Source organism: Cervus canadensis, chromosome 9 (genome assembly GCF_019320065.1).
Source record: "Cervus canadensis isolate Bull #8, Minnesota chromosome 9, ASM1932006v1, whole genome shotgun sequence".
NCBI lineage: Eukaryota > Metazoa > Chordata > Mammalia > Artiodactyla > Cervidae > Cervus > Cervus canadensis.
In genome coordinates this window covers 76,412,745-76,436,256 of record NC_057394.1, presented here as the reverse complement: position 1 = coordinate 76,436,256, position 23,512 = coordinate 76,412,745, and the positions used below count along the sequence as shown (strand labels likewise).

The 23,512-nt window shown below is 35.0% G+C and overlaps 1 protein-coding gene across 4 annotated transcripts in view; it reads left to right on the top strand.

Annotated features, from left to right (window-relative positions):
- BRCA2 (BRCA2 DNA repair associated) overlaps positions 1 to 23,512 on the top strand; it is a 51,580-nt gene that overhangs the window by 13,727 nt on the left and 14,341 nt on the right. For 3 of the 4 annotated variants that reach the window (XM_043477459.1, XM_043477457.1, XM_043477458.1), the window contains exons 11-20: positions 1,048 to 6,003; positions 8,224 to 8,319; positions 11,229 to 11,298; positions 16,854 to 17,260; positions 17,709 to 17,890; positions 18,619 to 18,806; positions 20,525 to 20,695; positions 21,168 to 21,522; positions 22,862 to 23,017; positions 23,205 to 23,349. In XM_043477459.1, the coding sequence (XP_043333394.1) occupies positions 1,048 to 6,003; positions 8,224 to 8,319; positions 11,229 to 11,298; positions 16,854 to 17,260; positions 17,709 to 17,890; positions 18,619 to 18,806; positions 20,525 to 20,695; positions 21,168 to 21,522; positions 22,862 to 23,017; positions 23,205 to 23,349 (6,726 nt within the window). The remainder of the gene's footprint in view (positions 1 to 1,047; positions 6,004 to 8,223; positions 8,320 to 11,228; positions 11,299 to 16,853; positions 17,261 to 17,708; positions 17,891 to 18,618; positions 18,807 to 20,524; positions 20,696 to 21,167; positions 21,523 to 22,861; positions 23,018 to 23,204; positions 23,350 to 23,512) is intronic. The other variant, XM_043477460.1, reaches the window with a different exon arrangement.

Here is a 23,512-nt window from a genome sequence, read left to right as displayed (position 1 = left end):
TTTAATGTAAGGCAGTCATAAAATAGTGACATTTTTGTTGTTACACAGTTTTCTTAAATATTTAGAGGTTACTTAGAGTTATTACTATATCTCGGTGTCAGGAATATGCATAGTAAAAGCCATTTTTTATTTGAGCAAAAGTTTATTTATTAGTAGTTATTATGTGTGTTCAATCTCTGGGTCGAGAAGATCCCCTGGAGAAAGAAATGGCAACCCACTCCAATATTCTTGCCTGAAAAATTCCATGGAAGGGGAGCCTGGTGGATATAGTCCATTTAGTTGCAAAGAATCAGACATGACTTAACATATTCATACTGTATGTTAAAAGGTGACTTTATCACCCTCTGAGAATATTTGACTGGGTGATAGTATTTTAATGAACAGTGGGCTTGATGGAACTGTAGTACAGAACTGTTTGAGATTTAGGTTAATTTCCAGAGGAAAATGTATATATCAGAGATAAAACCAATAAAACAGTGGTTAATGAATAAATAAAATGAGACTAATAATTTTGACTTGTTAATAGATTCAGAAGTGCAATAAAATTAACTAAAGATTTGCATATTTAATTGAGATTAAGTAATCTTTCAGGCCCTTCATATGTAGAACCTGTTTTTAAAGTTCATTTTTTGTTTTTCTTCAATGGGAAAGACTGAACCAAAGGAAGTGGTTACTTTTTAGTTCCTTTTCATTACCTTGATTTTCTAACTCCTATTACATCAATATTAGCAAAGAATTCTTTTCCAATTTTATTTTCTAATAAAAATACTTTGAATTTTACTTATGGCAGCTAGCTACATACTAATTTTAATTGACTTGATAAATATTACTAAAAAATACTAGGTCCTCTGTATCTTTAGTTGGGAAATGTAGTAACTTCAAAATAGAGAATATTTAGAATTCTTTCTTTTAAACTTGACATTCACTTCTTGATTTTCATGTAATTCTTGTTTTAGACACTATCTTTTTAACTTAGTGGAAAATATTTAGTGAATGTGATTAATAATACTTGAATTTTATCTTGTCACTTTGTGTCTTCATGCTTAGGTTCATTGCATTCTTCTATCCAAAAAAACTGTTCACAGAATGATTCTGAAGAACCAGCTTTGTCTTTAACCAGCTCTTTTGGGACAGTTCTGAGAAAATGTTTTAATAATGAAAGCAGTTCTTCTAATAATAAAACAACTCAGGATCTTTATTGTAAAGAAACAAATATTAATAAGGAAAAATGGCAGTCATTTATAACCACAAAAACTGATTATGTGTCATGCTTGCAGGACAAGCATTGTGAAGATAATCCAAAAGGCCAAGGTGTTTCAGATATAAAGGAAAAAGTCTTGCCTATAGTATGTCGCCCTGAATTGCCACATTCAGAGGAATGTAGTGATACTGTCTTCCAATTCCAGGAAAGTTTTTTACATGACCATGATAATACCACGATTTTAACTCCTAGCTCCAAGGATCTTCTGTCAAATCCAGTTGTGATTTCTAGAGGAAAACAATCAGATAAAATGTCAGAGAAAATAAAATCTAAGAATTGTGAAGCAGGTTTTGAATTAACTAAATATATTTCCATGGAAGAGAATCAAGAAACATGTGTTTTAAATGAAAATTCTAAGAAAGCTGAGATGTTGTCACCTGAAATATATATAACAGGAGCATCACCTGTGAAAGTACAATGCTACCAAAATACGAATCTCACAGTCATCCATAAAGACCAGGAAGAAACTACTTTAATTTCAAAAAGAACTGTCAACCCAAACTCTGAAGAACTTTCCCCAGACAATGAAAATAATTTTATCTTTCAAACAACTAGTGAAAGAAATATTCCTATTTTAGGAAACATTAAGGAAGTTCATGAGGCAAACTTCAGTTGTTTAAAAGAACCTGTTCTCAAGAACTCTGTCATAGTAACAAGTATAGATATGGATGGTGGACAAGTAGCCAAAATGTCCATTACAAAAGATTCTGTCTCATCAAATATAGTCCATGGTCTTATAGAGAAGAATAGAAATAGCATAAAGCAACAACCAAAGATGACTCTAGGTCAAGATTCAAAGCCAGATGTATCCTTAGATACAGATACAAAATCAAACAGAAATAACTTTTGCAGGGACAAATGGGCAGGACTCTCAGATTTGACTTCAAGTCACAGTTTTGGAAATGGCTTCAGAACAGCTTCTAATAAAAAGATAAAACTCTCTGAACACAATATTAAGAAAAGCAAAATGCTCTTCAAGGATATTGAAGAACATTATCCTGCTAGCTTACCTTGTGTTGAAATTGTAAAATCATTAGAAAATCAAAGGGAAGGAGGCCGACCTCATGATCATGATTCACAGTCAGTTGATACAGTGTGTGGGTATGTGCAGAGTGGTGCCGTTGTTTCTGATGGTGAAAACAGTCACACAGCTCCAGTTTTATCTTTAAAGCTAGACTTCAATTCAAACCATAATTTAACACCCAGCCAGAAGGCAGAAATTACAGAACTTTCTACAATATTGGAAGAATCAGGAAGTCAGTTTGAATTTACACAGTTCAGAAAACCAAGCCACATATTACAGAGTAATCCATTTGAAATGCCTGAAACCCAGATAACTGTCTTGAATACCACTTCTGAGGAGCAGAAAGATGTTGATCTTCATCTCACAACCAGTGCCCCATCTCTCAGTCATGTAGATAGCAGCAAGAAATGTGAAAGTTTAGTTGGACATGAGCAAAAGTTGATCTGCTTATCAACAACCAACTGTAACAAAAGTGTTTCTGGTTATTTAACAGATAAAAGTGAAGAGGAGTTTAGGGGCTTTTATTCAGCTCGTGGCACAAAACTGAATGTTTCTAATGAAGCATTGCAGAAAGCCATGAAACTGTTCAGTGACATCAAGAAAGTTAGTGAGAAAACTCCTGCAGAAGTAGATCCAGAAAGTTTCTCTTCAAGTCAGTGTAACGATTCTGATGTTTCTGTGTTTAAGGTAGAAAATTATAGCAGTGATAAAAATTTAAGTGAGGAAAATAATAAATGCCAACTGATACTCCAGAATAACTTTGAAATGACCACCAGTAGTTTTGTCAAAGAAAATACTGAAGATTTCAAGAGAAATACTGAAAACAAAGATAACAAATGTGCTGGGTTTGTTTGTAATTTAGGAGAATCTGATGGCTGTGCTTCAAGTAAAAATGATACAGTTTATGTTCATAAAGACGAAAGTGGCTTACCATATACTGATCAACACAACATACATCTGAAACTGTCTCATCACTTTATGAAGGAGGAAAACATTCCAATTAAAGAAGGTTTGTCGGATTTAACTTGTTTGGAAGTTATGAAAGCTGAAGAAACATTTAATAAGTCAAATAAAAAGGAGCCAATTGCTAATAAGATGAGGCAAAATATAAAAGATTTTGGTGTTTTTGATTTGTCCTTTTGGACTGCAAGTGGGAAAAACATAAGGGTCTCTAAGGAGTCTTTAAATAAAGTTGTAAATTTCTTTGATGAAAAATGTACAGAAAAAGAATTGAATAATTTTTCAGATTCCTCAAATTCTGAATTACTTTCTGACATAAATATCAACAAAATGGACATGTCAAGTCATGAGGAAACCAGTATGTTCAAAATGTTGAAAGAAAGCAGCCCAGCTGGTATTGAAAATCAAATACTGACACTCCAGCAAAGAGAAAAATGTGAACTCAAAAAGATCAAAGAACCAACCATGTTGGGTTTTCATACAGCTAGTGGGAAAAAAGTAAAAATTACCAAAGAATCTTTGGACAAAGTGAAAAATCTTTTTGATGAAACAAAGCAAGACAATAGTGAAGTGACTGATTTTATCCATCAAGGGGCAAAGATGCTAAAGGACAGAGAGGTTTGTAAAGAAGAGCTTGACTTAGCATGTGAGATAGGTAAAGTAACTGCCCCAAAGCATGAAGAGATGCAGAATTCTCTAGAGGAGAAAAAGCTTGTTTCTGAGGAGACTGCCATGCCACCCAGGTTCTTAAGTGATCATTTACACAAACAAACTGAAAATCTCCACATATCACATAGTATCTCTCTGAAAGTTAAAGTACATGAAAATATAGAAGAAGAAACAGCAAAAAGTCCTATAACTTGTTACACAAACCTTTCCACTTCTTCAGCCATTGAAAACTTAGCTTTAGCGTTTTACACAGGACATGGTAGAAAAATTTCTGTGAGTCAGGCTTCACTACTTAAAGCCCAGAAATGGCTTAGAGAAGGAGAATTGAGTGATCAACCAGAAAAAATAAATTCCTCCAAAACTATATGTTTAAAGGAATATACTGGGGATTATGTAGGAAATCCTTCATGTGGAAACAGTTCAAACAGTATCATAACTGAAAATGACAAAAGCCTCTCTGAAAAGCAAGATTCAACTTCCTTAAACAACAGCATGCCTAACAGCTATTCATGTCATTCTGATTTTTGTCATTCCAGTGAGGGATTTAATAAATCAGAGTATCTCTCAAAGAATAAAATTGATAATTCTGGTATTGAGCCAGTAGTGAAGAATGTCAAAGATAGGAAAAACAGTAGTTTTTCTGAAGTAATACCCACCATAAGAGAAGCAAACATAAACCCACAAGCTTTAGACAAAGATAGTTGTGTTCTGAAACTTGTGACTAAGTTTTCACCATGTAAAAATAAAAAGACAGCTGTTGAAGTGGCCTTATCTAATTCAAATAAGTTTGAGACTGAACCACCTGCATACAGTACAGCAAGTGATCAAATAGTCTTTGTTTCACATGAAACAACAGTGAGAGAGAGGTTTACAGACAACCTCAGGAACATAACTAAGCAAAACACTGAGACTAAATCAGGCACTGACCAAACAAAAACTGTGACAGATTCTCATAAGGCATTGGGTGACTCAGAGGATGTTATTTTCCCTAACTCCCCAGATAATGAAGAACATAATATGCATTCACATGATGTTTCTCCTGACATTCAAAGTGAACCGATTTTACAACATGACCAAAGTATTTCTGGATTGGAGAAAGTTTCTGAAATACCACTTCGTCATGTTGATTTGAAAACTTCTGATAGATGTAAATTTAACATGGGAAAGCATCCCAGGTCCGTCTCTTCTATGACTGCTTGTGGGATTTTTAACACAGCAAGTGGAAAATCTGTCCAAGTGTCAGATTCTGCATTACAAAAAGCAAGACAGGTATTTTCTAAGTCAGAAGACAATGCCAAGCAACTCTTTTCCAGAGTGTCATTTAAAAGTAATGAAGAGCATTCAGACATGTTCACAAGAAAAGAAAATACTATGACACATAACCCCCCAAATTTACTATCATCTGCTTTCTCTGGATTTAGTACAGCAAGTGGAAAACATGTTCCAGTTGCTGAGAGTGCCTTGTGCAAAGTTAAGGGAATGTTTGAAGAATTTGATTTAATCGGAACTGAATATAGTCTCCAACATTCACCTACCTCTAGGCAAGATGTATCAAAGATACTTCCTGTCTCTTGTACTGATAAAAGAACCCCAGAACACTCTGTAAGCTCCAAAATGGAAAAAGCCTACAATAAAGAATTTAAATTATCAAACAATTATAACATTGAAAGTGGTTCTTCAGAAAATAATCACTCTATTAAAGTTTCTTCGTATCTCTCTGAGTTTAAGCAAGACCAACAACAGTCAGTATTAGGAACCAGAGTATCACACATTGAGAACATTCATCTTTTGGGGGAAAAGCAAACTTTGTCTAAAAATATAAAAAAGGAAATTGGGAAAACTGAAACTTTTCCTGATCTTGTGAAAACAAATACAGAAATTTGTTCTACTGACTCCAAAGACCCAGAGAACTATTTTGAAACAGAAGCAGTAGAGATTGCCAGAGCTTTTATGGAAGATGGTGAGCTGACAGATTCTGAATTTCCAAGTCATGCGAAACACTCTCCTTTTACATGCCAAAAAAATGAGGAAATGGTTTTGTCAAATTCAAGAATAGAAAAAAGAAGAGGAGATGCACTTGTCACAGTTGGTAAGTGTCTGTTTTTGCCTTTTGGTCTCCCAGCCACTTTTTAAATTGTTAAGTCCTTAATAAGTCTGTGCTGCTGCTGCTAAGTCGCTTCAGTAGTGTCCGACTCTTTGCGGCCCCATGTACTGCAGCCTACCAGGCTCCTCTGTCCATGGGATTTTCCAGGCAAGAGTACTGGAGTGGGTTGCCACTGCCTTCTCCCTCTGGTATGCTAGCTTGTAACAATTAGGAAATTATACACTAAGTACATTTTTCAGACTTTGGTGTGTAGTTTGGTTTCATTCTTGATATAGCTGAATCTGTGTGCCAGGAAGTCATTGGTTGAGTCATGTACACATAGAGATGGGGAGAGAGAACAGTTTCAGACTCTGGCTATTAAGAACTTTAAAAGCTGGTTTCTGACTATAGATGTTGGTTAGCTTGCCTTTTTTTTTTTTTTTTTTTTTCCACCTAGCAGGTGTTCTAAGATAAGTTTTTTTTAGTAAATAGTATTCTGGTCTTAATGCCATTTGGACTATGTTCTGACTTCTCTTTTAAATATTTAACAACTCAGTTCAATTATGAGGTTAATTGGATGTTTGATTTTTTTTTTTCTTTCTGTTAGTATCTTTGACTAGGGGTAGTCTTAATTAAATCTGTTGATTAGTTACAATTAAAGTAAATGCCAAAAGTAACTCTCCAACTTTTAAGTGAATGATCTGAAGCATGTCAATCCTGTTTAAAAACTCTAGACTCATAGAGTAGCTGAGTTTTCACAAGTCTTCTTATCCAGGCCCTTCACATTATAGAGAAAGACACTGAAGATGGTCAGTTCATTCTTATACTTGGTACATTTTGCCCTTAAGTCATCCTGGTGGATACAGACTTCCTTAATCAAGTATTATCCATGCCACATTCTATACCAAGTTCACGTTACAGGCAGAGTAGTAATTTTACAATACTTACCTTATTGTCACTATTCTCTAGTGCAAAATTCTGAGGTGCAGATGCTAAAGATATTCCTAATTCTTTTATAGAAAATAATGTCTTTATTTATAGGATCCTGTTTTGTTCATGTGTGCATTAAAGTAGGTTGGCCTTGTGCCTAGGAGTAACAACTCAGATTTCTACTAAGTGTTTTCAACAGCATCATTGTTTCATTTCCCTCACTGTTGTTAGATATAAATATATATAGCTTAATCAGCTTCTAGAGAAGGGCATGGCAATCCACTCCAGTATTCTTGCCTGGAGAATCCCCATGGACAGAGAAGCCTGGCCGGCTACAGTCCATGGGGTTGCAAAGAGTCAGACACGACTGAGCGACTAGACACAATCAGCTTCTGGTTACTTTATAGTACAAGATCTTGTCAAACAATTAAATCACTTTATAATCGAACATTCAATAAAGCCTTGCATGGACATATTTACTTATTAAATCCTTCAAATTCACTTGCTTTAATAAATCAAAAAACGTCTAAAAACAAAGTATCAGGACTTCCTTGGTGGTGTAGTGGCTAAGAGTCCATCCTCCCAATGCACAGGGCCTGGGTTCAATCCCTGGTGGGGGAACTAGATCCCACATGCTTCAACCAAGACCCAAGGCAGCCAAATAAACAAAATAAATATTTTTTTTTAAAAAGGTATCTGTTAACACATTATCTCAGTATGGCATAGAAATGCATAACTTCAAGTATGGCTTAAGTTTATTCTAAGCCTTTGAAGAGTTTTTAAATAAGAAGTATGTATTACTTTTGCCAGTACTTTAATTTTGGTAATTTAAAATCTTTTTTCCTAGCCACTGACTCTAGTTCAGGGACCTATATAATAAATCCCTTCTTGAGTGTAATGCAAAAAAAAAAGTTTATTTGAAGAAATTTTTTGTTTGTCCTTATTGCCAATAAGCCTGGAGTTACATTAAGTGGCAGTTTATTTAAAAAAAAAGATTATCTGTGATATCTGGTACATCTGTTTATCCCTGGACCCAATTAAAAAGAAGTATTTTAAATGGTCAAAAAATAATAGAAATTAAATTGACATTGAAAAATTAATTATAAAAATTACAAAATTAATTACAAAAATCACTTACAAAATAGAATGTTCACTATTTAAATTATAATTATTATGTATTTTTTACTTAACACATTGTAAGAGCCAGTACTTTAGTTTTAAAAAATGGACTATGGCTTTTGAAAAATAAAACCGATGTTATTTGCTTTAAAAACATGTATGGGAATTTCTTTTTAGGAGAACCCCCAATCAAACGAAACTTGTTAAATGAATTTGACAGGATAATAGAAAATCAAGGAAAATCCTTAAAGGCTTCAAAAAGCACTCCAGATGGTAAAATATGCTTTTTAATGTGTATCTTTTCTCCTTCTCTAATTACTATACTTAATATTCTTAAAGTTGTTTTTCTCACCTCTTTTGGGTATATGGATAATTGAGCAAGACTTTACAGTGTGGTTTATTAAAACTTCTATCTTGCTTTATTTGTTATGTGAGTTTTTCCTTCATACTACCAGGTATAATGTGGAGGTTTTCCATAATTGAGAAATGTGAAATGATACTCAAATAAGGATTTTTAAAATAAAAAGCTGAGAGAATTTAGTAAGAACTTAATAAAATAAGTTTACATCCTAAAATACAGTTGATTTCATAATATTTACCAGAATCGATTATTTAATTGGAGATTGAAAAATAGTGACTTGAAAATTCTGTTATTACTTTATACATTTATTAGCTGGGATTCTTCAGCAAGGAAGGGCTTTCCCTTAATAACTGGGGATTATCTATATAGTTCTTGCTAAAAAGGCATGATAAACATTGAATTCTTTCCCTTTACTCACCAATTTTCAGAGTAAAGAGTAGTTGGTATAATAATCACTACTAAGGGTAGTAAAGGAATTTTCTTCTTTCTCTTTTAGACACAGTTGATTTCTTAGATTCTTATTTATTATATGGATATAAAGTTTAAAAGAACACATTATAAATAATGTTATTTCTTTACAAAAGGTAACATTCTTTTTGATGCCCAAATCATTTCAAATTTGTAAGTAGTGACCTCTTCAAGTATTTCTTAAGAGTTCTTTTTTTTTAATATGCTTTAATTAACCTTTGAACACTTTCTTGCTTTGTATTATCACAGAAAGATTTCTAGGAAGTCATCGTAATTCTTCACCCCAGTTCTAGAGTCCTTAGAATTTCCAGAGATCCTTTCAATGGTTAATACTTTTTAAAACACAAGATTTGAGTGCTAACTACGCTCAGAGCTGCTGGTGTTATCATCTTTTTTTAATGCTGTATTCTTGGTTCTAATAACATTAAACATATTTACTTATTTGCTTTATTATCCAGCCAAGATTCTCAAGCTTTTTGCCCTCAAAATCTCTTTATACTCATAAAAATTATTGAGGATCCTCAAGAGCATTTGATTATGTGGATTATTTCTATTTATATTTATCATATTCAACATTAAAATTGAAAAATTTTCGTATTTATAAATATTAAATATTATACTTAAGTCATCTTGAAAATTAGTTCAGACTTACGCAGCTCTTCCAACAGTGACACATTATACCATCTTAAACAATTACTTTTATTAATGTCACCACTGATCTAATCTGAAAATTTAGTATTGGGAAATTGTAACAGTAACAGCCAGATATAAGCGTTGTACAATTGTCATTTTGTTTAAAAGCTTGAACTTTACAATAGTTTGTTTTGCAGCAAATACTTGTTTTTTTGTAGTGATGAGCTCATTTCATTTATTTTTGAAGAAGTATTTGCTGGATACCCAACTCTGAATAAATAGTTTGTTGGTTATGCTTTCAAGTAAAAATGGAATTCTTTGGGGGAAAGTTGATTAGTGCAGTTCACATAAAGTGCATTTCCTTTAGACAGTTATCACACTAAAGTATGCAGCAGGACATACCAGCAATGCCAGTGTCAACACAGTTAGAAAGATATATATATAACTACAACTACTACTGCTTATTATTATTATTGATCACAATTATTATTAAGGTAGTTTGACAGCTTGGATCCTCTCTAAGGGGTGTGGGTACTCCCTCCCAGTGTTCCATGGATCACTCTAAGTATCACTGTCTTATAGTATATGTATAATAGCTTCAAGTTTACAGTACAACTGTTACTATTAATAAACTACTAAGGGAGATTTAAGAATTATTTGCAGTTTTTGTCCTAGGAACATATATCATAAGGAATGTATAGTTAGTTAAAGTTCTCTATTCAAATGTCACTTAAAAGAATTCTTTTGTGGTTAACAATTTGATAATTAGGTTAGATTAATTAGTTTCACTTTGTTTTCAATTTTAAGATTTGCCCTTTTAAATTTCATATTTGGATAAATACAATGTTTGTGTAGTTCATTCATCGAAACTATAGAAATATTTACTCAGAGAAGCCTTATTTCCATCACTGTCTCCTCCATATTGTTCACCAACTTCCTCACTTCCTGCTTATTATATTGGTAACTATTTTTAATGGTTTTTGGTCTATCCTTTTAGGGCTTCTAAATAAATATGTGTGTGTATATATATATACATATATATATATAAGTAATATGTAAATATGTATATATATATTCTCATTTTCTTTCTCACTCAAAAGATATCAGTGTGCACAGGGCTTTGTACCTTCTTTGTTGTTCAGTTTGAATTTATCTGGAGATAATGCATAAATGAGCATAGAGAGATCTTCCTTGTTCTTTCTTGTGACTGTGTAGTGCTTGATCACATGGCTATATCAGTGTATTCTGGTTTATTCAACCAGTCCCCTCCCTACTAATGGACTAGTGGAAGATTTAAGAAGTACAAGTTACCTACTGAAAATGAATAATATCTACAGTTTAGCTTGTCAACCTTCATAAAACTAAAGATTTATATTTTCATTGGCAATTCACTAATGCCTTCAAGTTCTGATTAACATCAGCTGACTAAATCTATACTGATTTCATATATATATTTGCACTGTGAGTTATTTGGTATTAATCATTATCAATTTGAGAACCAAACTTTTTGATAGTTATGAACTAAGCATTCATTATGTGCACTGAAAAATTTTATTTATTTTTTTTGAAAAATTTTAAATGTATAATCTTCTCAAATTTTTGTGTAGTTACAATAATGTATAATGAACAGACATAGGAAATAGAATCTCTCATTAGATTTTCATTACTATATAATATAAAATGCATTCATTAATACATAATGTGAAATATATTTTTTTAGGCACAATGAAAGATAGAAGGTTATTTATGCATCACATTTCTTTAGAGCCAGTTACCTGTGGACCTTCTTGGTAAGACATGTTTAATTTTTTTTAATTTTAATATAGTGTAGTAAAAGTGTGGGTTTTTTAAAATATATTTCTAGATATACTGGCTCTAACATACAGTGAAAACATTAACACTTCCCTTTTTTGAGAGCCTGCATCAGGATTAAATAATTCTGTACTCTGGTAGTACTTTATACTGCTACACATATTATTATCTCATTTTTAATAACTTTGTAGACATATAGATTTTATTTCAATTTTATGGATAAGGTACTAAAGTTGAGCAGGATATGGAAATTACTCAAAACCAATTAATAAAGGTGGCATATCCTTGGTAGCTCAGCTGGTAAAGAATCCGCCTGCAATGCAGGAAACCCTGGTTCAATTCTTGGGTCTGGAAGATCTCCTGGAGAAGGGATAGATTCCTGGAGAAGGGATAGACCCACTCCAGTATTCATGGGCTTCCCTGGTGGCTCAGATGGTAAAGAATCTGCCTGCAATGAAGGAGAGCTGGGTTAGATCCCCAGGTTGGGCAGGTCACCTGGAGAAGGGTATGGCAACCCACTCCAGTATTCTTGCCTGGAGAATCCCAATGGACAGAGGAGCCTGGCTGGCTATAATCCATGGGGTCGCAAAGAGTTGGACATGACTGAGCAACTAAGCACACACATATTATATCTCAATTATAGTAATAAAAGTGAAAGAAAAATTAAAGATGGCATATATTAAAAATATACTTTTATCTCTCCTCCCTCTCAAAACTGTACTAGTTACAAGAGAATTTTTTAAATGTATTAGTCTGTAAGTACAGTGTTGTTTCAGAAGAAACAAATTTTTTAAAAATTAATATTCTTTTTAATATTTATTTAACTTATTTATTTGGTTGCACTGGGTCTTAGTTGCAGCATGCGAACTCTTAGTTGTGGCATGTAGGATATGGTTCCCTGACCAGGACCAGGGATTGAACCCATGCCTTCTGCATTGGGAGCACAGAGTCTTAGCCACTGGACCACCAGGAAAATCCTGAAATAACAAAACTTTCGAAGCTAAAATCATGAATGACTTAGAAAGACATAGAAATCTAAAACCTAACATTAGAGCAGGCAGAGAAGCTACCCAGTTTCCCCTAAAGAACCTGAAAAAGACTCAAATTGGCAGCAACATATACTTCTGAAGGTGAAGTCGAAAATAGGAAGATTAGTTGAAAATCCATGTAAGATTTTCCCCTCCCCCACTGCAGGCAGGCAAAAAAATCCCTCTTCTACCAAAAGACCAGAAGGTCATTCTCTGGAGAATATGAATTGGAGAGTTTCTGAATTGGGGATGGGACTAGGGGAAGGATCTGAAAACAGAGATTAAGTAAAAATATGGATTTAAAGTGGTGAGAACCCCTAGCCTCGTTCCCACACTTGGCTCCCAAATGCTGGCAGCTGGGCCTCTAGGCAAAAGACTCAATGATTCTTTTTCTGGGTCTTAGGACCAGCCCAATAGAAAGGCTACTGATAGTTGCAGGTATTGAAATTAAACTGCACTGCCAGACAGTGAAGCCAACGATCGACAAGCTCACCAGCACACAGCTTCCAGTCAGCTATTCAGTGCTTCACTCTTAAGCGAGAACAGAAAATCAAAGATCACTCGTCACTGGAAGAAAGCTCCTGTGAAAGATAGTATCCAAAGTAAAGGGGAGGCAAAAAAGGAGCTCAGGGGAAATAGACCATGCAAAAAGAAGAAAACTTCAAAAGTCCAACTGGATTGCTTGTCTTAGAGCCAGGCATGACAAGAATTATTGTGCTATAAATACTAAAATGCATATAACAAAGTGATGTGAGAACATAAAAAAATTGGCAGCTAATTATGTGACAAAAGCTTAATAGGAAAAATACTTTAGATGGAATGTAAAGAATGCTGGTTAGGTCATTGCAAATCTGGATGCTGTAAGAAGTTGTGTGACTTTCATCATGGGATTTGTCAGGCATGGGGGCGGGGTGAGGATAGGGAGGAAACACAAAGAAATGGGGAGAGTCAGACTAAAAAGGAAAGCTTCCTGGATATCATTTCTGACAAATCAAAACCTGGACAGGCAGTGGTTTGTCTTTGGATGTTTCTGAGAAGCAACATAACCAGATGTATGTTTTAGAAATAGATCAGAGAAACTATTGCAAGGAGATTAGTAAGGAAGTAAAGGCATTTATTGTCTTCCCAGGTGACTCAGTGGTAGAGAATCCACCTGCCAGTGCAGGAGACCCGGGTTCAGTCCCTGGGTCAAGAAGATCCCCTGGAGGAGGGCATGGCAACCTGCTCCAGTTGCCATAGACAATCCTGGAGAATGCCTGGAGAATCCCATAGACAAAGGAGCCAGGCGGACTACAGTCCATGCAGTCACAAGAGTCAGACATGACTTAGCAACTAAAAAACAACAAAGGCTTCATTTAGTTAGTACATGTGGTAGAGTTGAGATTGAGTGGAAGATAGATTCCCCATTTGGCCAGATAGTCATTAACAGAGAGTGGCAAAATATGTCCCAAGTAGATTCAAATAGATGTCTTGATCATAAAAGCTGCAAAGCAGACTCCTCCTTTTCACAATATTCTTCATATTTAAAAACAATAGAGTAAAAGAAATCAATGAAAGTAAGTTTTGGAGCAGGTTTATTCATTCCTGTGCATTCGATCACATCTAGATCATCTATTCAAGGAAACGAGTCCAGCGATTGTTACCTCTCTGTCCTGCATTGATAATTTTTCATTTCTACTGGACTAGTCCTATCAGTGTGAAAGTCACTCAGTCGTGTCCGACTCTTTGCAACCCCATGGACTATACAGTCCATGGAATTCTCCAGGCCAGAATACTTTCCCTTCTCCGGGGATCTTTCCAACCCAGGGATTGAGCCCAGGTCTCCTGCATTGCAGGCAGATTCTTTACCAGCTGAGCCACAAGGGAAGCCCAAGAATACTGGAGTATGTAGCCTATCCCTTCTCCAGGGGATCTTCCTGACCCAGGAATCGAACCAAGGTCGCCCCAGTTCTCTGCATTGCAGGCAGATTCTTTACCAACTGAGCTATCAGGGAAGCCCATCAGTGTAGGTAGTTGCTATAAATCTCCCATCTTGAAAAGAGTTTCTTGACTTCCCTTATCCCACCAGTCCATTTCCATGCCCTCTTAAAGCACATCTCATTAGAATTGTCTCAACTCACCTTCTCTACTTTCTCTCTTCCCTTTCTCTCCCAAACCCATCTCAGATTTTTATCACTACCCACTACCACCCCTCATCAAGATTACTAGTGAACTCCACATTGTCCCCGCATCCTTATGTTAACCTGTCAGTAGCATTGACACAGTTAATCACTCCTGCTTTCTTAAGGCTTCTGGGCCATCTCTCTTACTTCTCCTATCCCACTGGCTCTCTTTCTTACTTTCCTTTGCTAGTTCTTCCCCCGGCCACTAAATATTAAATTACCCCATGGTTCAGCTCCAAATGGCTTCTCTTCCTGCCCTTCCCCACTAGTGTCTCATCCGCTCTCATGACTTTGTATACCATCTATTTGATGATGACTCCAAAATTCACATCTTTAAGCCAGATTTCTTCCAAAAACAACATATTCATTCATTCAGCTACTTGCTTGACATTTTTATCTGGGTGACTTGTAGCCATCATAAACTTAACATCTCCAAAGCTGATGTCCTATCCTATAAATGTAAAAGTCTAACAACTCTGCTTTCAAAATATACCCCAAATCCAATCACTTTTCACCACTTCTACCCCTAACACCTGGTTCAAGGCATCATAAAACTGCCTGGATTATTTCAGTAGATTTGGTCTCCATGCTTCTGACTCTGCCTCTTCCCTCCTCCGTAGACACAGTGAATTTTCAGCAAAGCAGCTGGCAGGGTCCTTTTTAAAGTATTGATATGACAGATTATGTCATTTCTGGACTCAAAAACTGTTCCATGACTTCATCTCAGAATACAAGCTGGAATTCTTTGGCATGCTACACAGGTTCTCTGTGATCTGGCCTTCTTGCTACCTTTCCAGTCTCACCTGCTAACTTCCCCTTGCTTACTCTGCTCCAGGCATATGTGTGTACAGCCTAGCATGTGGTGTCCGCTTTTCTGCTCTGCCTGCAACAACCTCCTCCCTAGTCCCTACATGTCTTTCTCTCACCTGTTTTAGGTCTCTTTACAAATGTCACCTCATCAGTAATGTTTTCCTTGCCACCCTATATAAAATATCATTTATTTATTTTGGCTGGACACTTCCTGTCCCCCTTATCTTGCTTTAATTTTATCCATAACATATTATACCAGCTGACATTTGTTTGTTTCCCTCCACTGGAATGTAAACTCTATGATTTTGTTTGGTTTGTCACTATATCCCACAGCCAGAACACTGCCTGGCATATAGTGGAACACTTTACTTGCTGGCTAGATGAATGGATAACTAAGTAGGTTCTAGGGTAACTTCAAGTTCCAAGGGTTTAGGGTTGGGTAAAAGGAAGTATGAGGTTTTCAACAAAGTATGGAGGAAGAACTTCTATGCTTAGGAAGGTAATTAGTTTTCGTTTTGGACAGTTTGAGTTTGAGATGAGTGTGCAACATCAAGGTAGGGATGTCTGATAATTGATGCAGTTCACAGTGCAGGAATACCATCCGGGGAATGTCAAATTAAACAAAGATGAATGTTTTTGTTGGATAGATGGTGATTTAAGCAATGTAACTGATTCATATCTCCCAGGGAAAGTGTCCACAGAATAAATCCAACTTTAGAGGCAGGAATGTTTTTAAGAGAAAGAAGAGAAAAAAAAAAAAAAACAGTTTAAAAAAGACAGAAGGAAAAAGAGGGAAAATCATGGTGTAAATGTTGGCAGTGAGAATTTTAAAAGGAAGTTTTCAAAACTGTCAGGGGTCAAGCTGAATATATTTACACATGAAGCTTTTTTTATTTTGGCTTCGGGAGATCATTAGCAACTTTATTGAAAACAATTTCTACAGAATAGTGGGGAAATTGAGAGTTCAGTGCGTAGAAAGTGAGCAAGTGAAAACATCTAGTTTAGATTACCTGCAGAAGAAGGTTGACCATGAGGGACAGGTAACAGTATTAGCTTGAAGTGGGGAGATAAGGCTGAGAAAAAAGTCAAGGGTGGGCAAGGCTTTCTGAGTGAAAAAGATGTAACAGATGATGAATGAGAAAGGAAGGATATGGAATGATCATTGTAAGAGCAAGACTCCCAAGCTTGAGATACTAAATGAGGCCAAGAGTACAGGTGAAGGGGTTACCGTGAGAAGAGAATGGGTAGAGAGATGTCTGGTGAAGGAGGTAAGTGAGGAGCTCTGATTGATCTGGAGGAGACTGACTCTTCTCTACTATTTGCAGGTGATAAAGTTAGGCTGGGAGTTGGTGTGAGAGAGAGTTACAGACTTGCAGAATGTGGTATTCTTTTGGAGAGCAACCATGAGGAAATGCAAAACAGTTATCAGAATAGGATTGCCATGTAGCAATTAAGGGTCTCAAAAAAAAAAATATTCTGAAACATTTATACATTTACTGGTAAATAAACTTAAATATTTTCTCCCTATTGTAGCATAACTACTGAACGGCAAGAAAGACAGAACCCAAATTTCACTGCACCTGGTCAAGAATTTCTGTCTAAGTCTCACTTTTATGAACACCTGACTTTGGGAAAGTCTTCAAGCAATTTATCAATTTCAGGGCAGCCACTTTGCAAGGTTCCTGACCCAAGAAATGAGAAAAAGAGACACTCGATAACTATAGGCAAACCCATGAAAGTCTTTGTCCCACCTTTTAAAACTAAATCGCATGTTCACAGAGATGAGCAGTTTGTTGGCAAGAATACTAATTTGGAGGAAAAGAAACAAAAACAAAAAAATACAGATGAGCATGGCTCTGGTGACAGTGAAAACAATGTTAACAACTGTGAAATTCATCAAACAACTATACTTTTCACCAAGGGAGAAGAAGAACCTTTAGGTATTGTGTAACAATTTGTGTTGACATATTTTTGCCTTTCAGTTATTTATTTCTTATATTAAATAATGCCTTGAGGAGAGGATTTTTCCCACTTTCATTGTGATTACTAATTTCAAAATCTTTTGTAATCCCAAGTCCAAAGATTAAATTATTCTAATTTTTTTTCCAAAGATAACTATTTGTAGATTTTTTGGTTTTAAAAAAAAAGTTTTAGACATAAAATCTAGGACTGCTATTATTGATTATATTTTTACCAGGCTGCTAATTTTCTTCCAAATTCAAAATAAAAACAATCTATTTCTGTTCTTTTATACATTTTTTTAAGTAGAAACTTTTTTCATCCCTTAAGATTTAAAGTTAGAGCAAATTGATACAATTTTATAAAACAAGTGTTGTACTTCTGAAATTTCATATTCAACTTCATTTTTTGCTGTTTGTTCTTTAATAGATTCAAATACAAATCTTCAGAGTGCCAGAGATATACAGGATATGCGAATTAGAAAGAAACAAAGGCAACGTATTTTTCCACAGCCAGGCAGTCTGTATCTTGCAAAAACATCCAATATGCCTAGAATCTCTCTCAGAGAGGCAGTAGAAGGCCGAATTCCCTCTGCGTGTTCTCACAAACAGGTATGCCTTTGTCTGCCATGCTAATAACTGTTACAGCAATGTGTTGCTTTATTAGCTGGCATCTCCAAATTGTTTTGTTTAAATAAAGAACAAATTGGGGCAGAAATGGATGAGTAAAATCATGTCCTAATTGGCCTACTGTGCCAGCCTCCTTCCCGTTGCTGCTTTTGTTCCACCAAAGTGATCTGTGCTTCACAATTACTGCTTCTCTTCCCCCTTCAGAATGTATTCATTTTAGTACTATAAGTGCTCTCAGCTAGGTGTTAGAGGAAGTGTGAATAACTCCTAACCCTGAACCTGCTAAGAGCCATTTACAGTTTTAAAAGAGATTCTTACTAAGTGAGCTCTATCTAGTTAGAATTTGGAGTAATGGAGAGATGAGAGTCTGGGCCCTTTCTAAGTTTTTTAACTTAAGAAGTTTACTAAAACATTAGGTTACTTTTTTATCCCCACAACGACTTTCTACCGCACATGGAGCTGGAGGCAGGTACACCAAGGGAATGAGAAAGGTGCCGCAGACTCTTGAAGGTCATTTATATTATATAAAAATTTTTTAGCTTCTAGTAAGCAAGTTACATATTTTTATAGTGAGTGTTTTCATATTTAAATGAAAAACTTAGTGTAAATTCAGCTTTGGCTTGTTATAATTGTTTTTTCTGTGAAACATGTTCTTTTGTTTGATTTTCTTTTACTCATTTTCAAAATCTTCTATCATTTATTTTGTGCAGCTATATATGTATGGTGTTTCTAAACACTGTGTAAAAATTAACAGCAAAAATGCAGAAGCTTTTCAGTTTCACACTCAGGATTATTTTGGTAAGGAAGGTTTATGGACTGGAAAGGGAATACAATTGGCTGATGGTGGATGGCTCATACCCTCCAATGATGGAAAGGCTGGAAAAGAAGAATTTTATAGGTACTCTCTGCAAAGAGAAATTTTCTATTAACTTATATATCCCTTCATCTCTCTCTTTCTCATGAGTCCCTTTTTCATCTTATCTCTCTCGAACTTAAAAACTTGACTAGAAATCAAAAGCTTATACATTGAATCATTTTAAGTACATTGTGGTTCATTTGATATTCTGTTGAAATGTTTTGAAAAATGAATTTTGGTTTGTCTTAGGATTTACTGAATTGGTTCTGCTTAAATTAGAACATTATTGCTTATACAAAATAAAGACTGATAAGAAAAATTAAGTATGAGTTGGCCTTCTCGTAAAACCACACACAGAGACACACTTCCATGCATACTCTGTTTCATTGTGTATTTCAGTAAATATATAAATACTAAAATTAGAAATACTTAAATATCAGTAACACCAAATAACTAGAGAACTCCAGTGGCCCTAAAACATCAACCAACAGTTTAGAAACTGTTTATCCTCTTAGGATTCTAATGTTTATACAAACAGAATTTAAAGTGCTATCAGGGAGGTATTACCTGATGCCAGTGACAAGCGATGGGAAACTTTTCTCCAGCACCCTTATTTCTGAGATTTAGGTTTATCTTTCCAAAATTTACAGCTTTGGAAAAGTGGTAAAGCATCTTCTCCCTAAATTTTTCCTATGTTTTTAGAGTATTTTAAAATAGGAATGTATTTACATCTTGGTATTTGCCCCATATGTCAAATATTGATTCTAGTTGGAAAAGTAACAGTTGTATCACTTAACTGTATTAAGAAGACCACATATTTTAGAGGTCAGTAGTGATTATTTTGTAATCAAGTGGGCATGGTTCAAAAATCTTTTGAGTGTTGAAGCTCAAGCTTTTTTTAAAGAAAAGAAATAGTGAGAGTTTATTTAAGCAAGTAGACGCTCTCAGAGGGAGAACAGGCAGATAGGTAAAGAGCTGCTGCCTCAAGCTGTTTTTTTATCATTTAGCAAATATTTACTGAAGACCTACTATACCCAGATACTGCTAATATCTTGGGTACTAGGGTTAGCAAAACAAAAAAATCTTTGCCCTAGTAAGTCATATATTCTAGTGGAGGGGTTTGAAACAAGGAAGGAAAATTTCTTAAAGAACTAAGTAAATCATATAGTATATTAAAAAGTGATAAATACTTTGAAGATAAAACTAGCAAAGTGGGGTAGAGAGAATTGAGTGAGAAGAGGTAAAACTTTTTAAACACAGTAAGAAGGCAACATGTAAGGATACCAGTGCCAGTGGTTGGTAGATCAGAGGGTGAAAGTTTATGGATGTTCTTTTAATTACTTCTGTTAACATTAGTACTGAGAGTGAGAACAGGAAAGGCAGAGGAGTTGTAGATTTGAGCAGAAAGGAGTAGATATTAAGAGAACCAAGACTAGAGAAGCAAGTTCTTGAGTGATTTCTAAAAACAATCTCTTGGGTAAGAAATATATAATCTAAAATATAATTATTTTATTAAATTAAAGATCTTATTTTTCAGTTGAAACAAGTGTATTGAATAATGTGAATTTTTCATTAGCATATTTTGATACATGTCAAATCATTTTCTAAAGTTATGTTGCTTATTGATTATATATTAACTCATAAAAAACTTATTGAATGATCTTATACAATTTAGTTTTTGTGCAAAGAATAGTTGGGGCTATTGAACTCAGTATCATCTTATGTGATTCTTATTATTCATTCTCCCTTTATTTGTTCAGAGCTCTGTGTGACACCCCAGGTGTGGATCCAAAGCTTATTTCTAGAGTTTGGGTCTATAACCATTATAGATGGATTATATGGAAACTAGCAGCTATGGAATTTGCCTTTCCTAAGGAATTTGCTAATAGATGCCTGAACCCAGAAAGGGTACTTCTTCAACTAAAATACAGGCAAGTTTAAAGCATCCTATTGTGTAATCCTGTATCGTGGTATGGGTCAGACTTGTAAGCCACCTGTGACTGTCTATCATAAAGGATCACTAGCCAGTTGTCATGACAGTTGCTATCCCACTTGTATAGCATAGTTCTCATGTTACCCTCCAGCCCCACTTAAGATCAATCACACATTCATATACCTCTTGCTTCCCTTTGTCCTTCCGTCTTCTCAAACTCTTGGCATGTGAGAATATGAATTTGACAAGTAAAGCATTATTGCATTTGGGGAAGATTAATATTTAACTCATTTTAGCAGTATAAAACTTAATATAATGCCAACTATCATCTTTGAAATTCTCTTCGGTCTTGGTATTTCTTCAGTAAAGGTTATTTAATTTTTATTCTCAATTTTTCAGTGACTTTTTTCTTACAGTGAAATTCTAGACTCACAATTCCTAAAATAATGCATTTTTCTATTAATTTTTAGATATGATGTGGAAATCGATAGAAGCAAAAGATCAGCGATAAAAAAGATAATGGAAAGGGATGACACAGCTGCAAAAACACTTGTTCTCTGTGTTTCTGAAATAATTTCATTAAGCACAGATATATCTGAATCTTCTAGCAGTAAGACTAGCAGTGTGGATACCACAAAGGTGACCATTGTCCAACTTACAGATGGATGGTATGCTATTAAGGCCCAGGTGGACCCTCCCCTCTCAGCTCTCCTAAAGAATGGTAGACTGACTGTAGGTCAGAAGATCGTAATTCACGGAGCAGAGCTGGTGGGCTCTCCTGATGCCTGTACACCTCTTGAAGCCCCAGAATCTCTTATGTTAAAGGTAAGTTAAATAAATGCACACTCTTGGTAAAAATCAGGCACTGATTCAGTTCAATGCTAGAGATGCTTTACATTTACATTTTTTAAATTTACTTATGCCTATTATGTTTCATTTTTTGAAAAATGTACTGATACTCTTGAATGTAAATGGCAAATTTCTCAGTTAAATTTTTTGTGATTTTGGGGGGAAAGCCAGAGATGTTTATTGAGCTAAAATAATGTGGGTTGCAGTTAATAGGAGTAAGTTTGCATCAGATGCTTATTTTTATACTTGGAGCTCTTGCCACCATGTTGGTCTCATAGTATTGCTCTACTTCCACCCGGTGACTAGGCCAGATCTCTGTTTCAGTGTGACTAGAACATCAAGTCTCAATGATTCTTGAATATATAATACTAAAGTATGCTTTTCATCTCTGTGTATATTTAAACCTAGGTAACAGGACTTTGTCAGTGTTGAATAGTCTACAATATTGCTATCAGAAATGATTGCAGTATTGCACATTCAGATTCACTTATGAAATAACCTTGTAAAGAATTTACTTCTGTTATATTTTGAGTCACTGGATTTCAGGAAAGCATTTTAATAAATTAATCATTTTTAAGTTAAAGAGATAATTTGTCATTAACTTGGGCTGCAATTCAGCATACTATATACTATGATTTACATTTCCTTTCTTTACAACTTACTGCTTTCCCTGGAGTTATTAAGTGTCTTGTCTTGTTTTTCTTAATTTTTTTTATCCTTATTACCAACTCATTTTCACACAAGAGTCACATAAAAATCATCTATGTTAAAATACCTTTATCAGTTTCATTTCTTTTTCCTGAAGATTCCTTGGATTTCTCAGTATTCCTGCTCAATTCCAAAGTGGTTATCGTCCATGTATATGGCACAGTTACCATTCTTGAGATTATTTTCACCTCTTTCTGTGTTAGAAGCCCCATATTCTAGATTTCATATCTTTCTAGATTTGTTCCCTGGTTTTAAGGCAGACAGCTACCATAGGCTTCTTGAGAAAGGGAACATGCAATAATTTTTTATCTTATTTACAAAGCTGACTGAATACAGAATTTGAGGTTGAAATAATTCCTTCAGAATTTTGAAGACATTTCTTCTGTTACCTTGCTTCTAGTATAGTTTCTGCTAAGTTCAGTGTTGGTCTTTCTTGTTCCCAGCCCTTCACTATGGGATCTGTCCCTAAGAGGTTTTTAGACTGCCTGTCTCCATTATTCTGAAGTTGCACAGTGAAATCAACCCAAAAAGAAGGAAAATTATTATGAAATCTGAAGTAGAAGTTAATATAAATTTTGCTTATAAATCAATTTGTTAATTTGTCTAGATTTCCGCTAACAGCACTCGACCTGCTTGCTGGTATGCCAAACTTGGATTCTCCCCCGATCCCAGACCTCTTCCTCTTCCCTTGTCATCACTCTTCAGCGATGGAGGAAATGTTGGCTGTGTTGATATAATTATTCAGAGAGCATACCCTATCCAGGTATGATATATTCTTGAAATTTACTCCATATTTCTTCCTTTGCATGCTCAGTCATGCCCGACTCTGTGATCCCAAGGACCATAGGCCACCAGGTTCCTGTATCCATGGGAGTATTTCTTCCCATAGAGACGATTAATTTGAATGATCCCTCCCTACTGTATGTTTCTGTTTGACACATTATTAACAGTGGATGGAGAAGACATCAACTGGATTATACATATTTCGCAATGAAAGAGAAGAAGAAAAGGAAGCAACAAAATATGCAGAAGCTCAGCAAAATAAACTGGAAGCCCTGTTCACTAAAATTCAAGCAGAATTTGAAGACCATGAAGGTAAAATGAGTTGTGTTTACAAGATCTTTTTTTATATGAAAATAAAGTTTTAGAGGCTTCTAATTGGGTTAATTGTCTTCATTTTGAGTAATAGATTTTTTTTTCTGATTCTGAATCTGAATTTTTTCTGATTTTTAAAAAACTATTACATAGATATACAGAT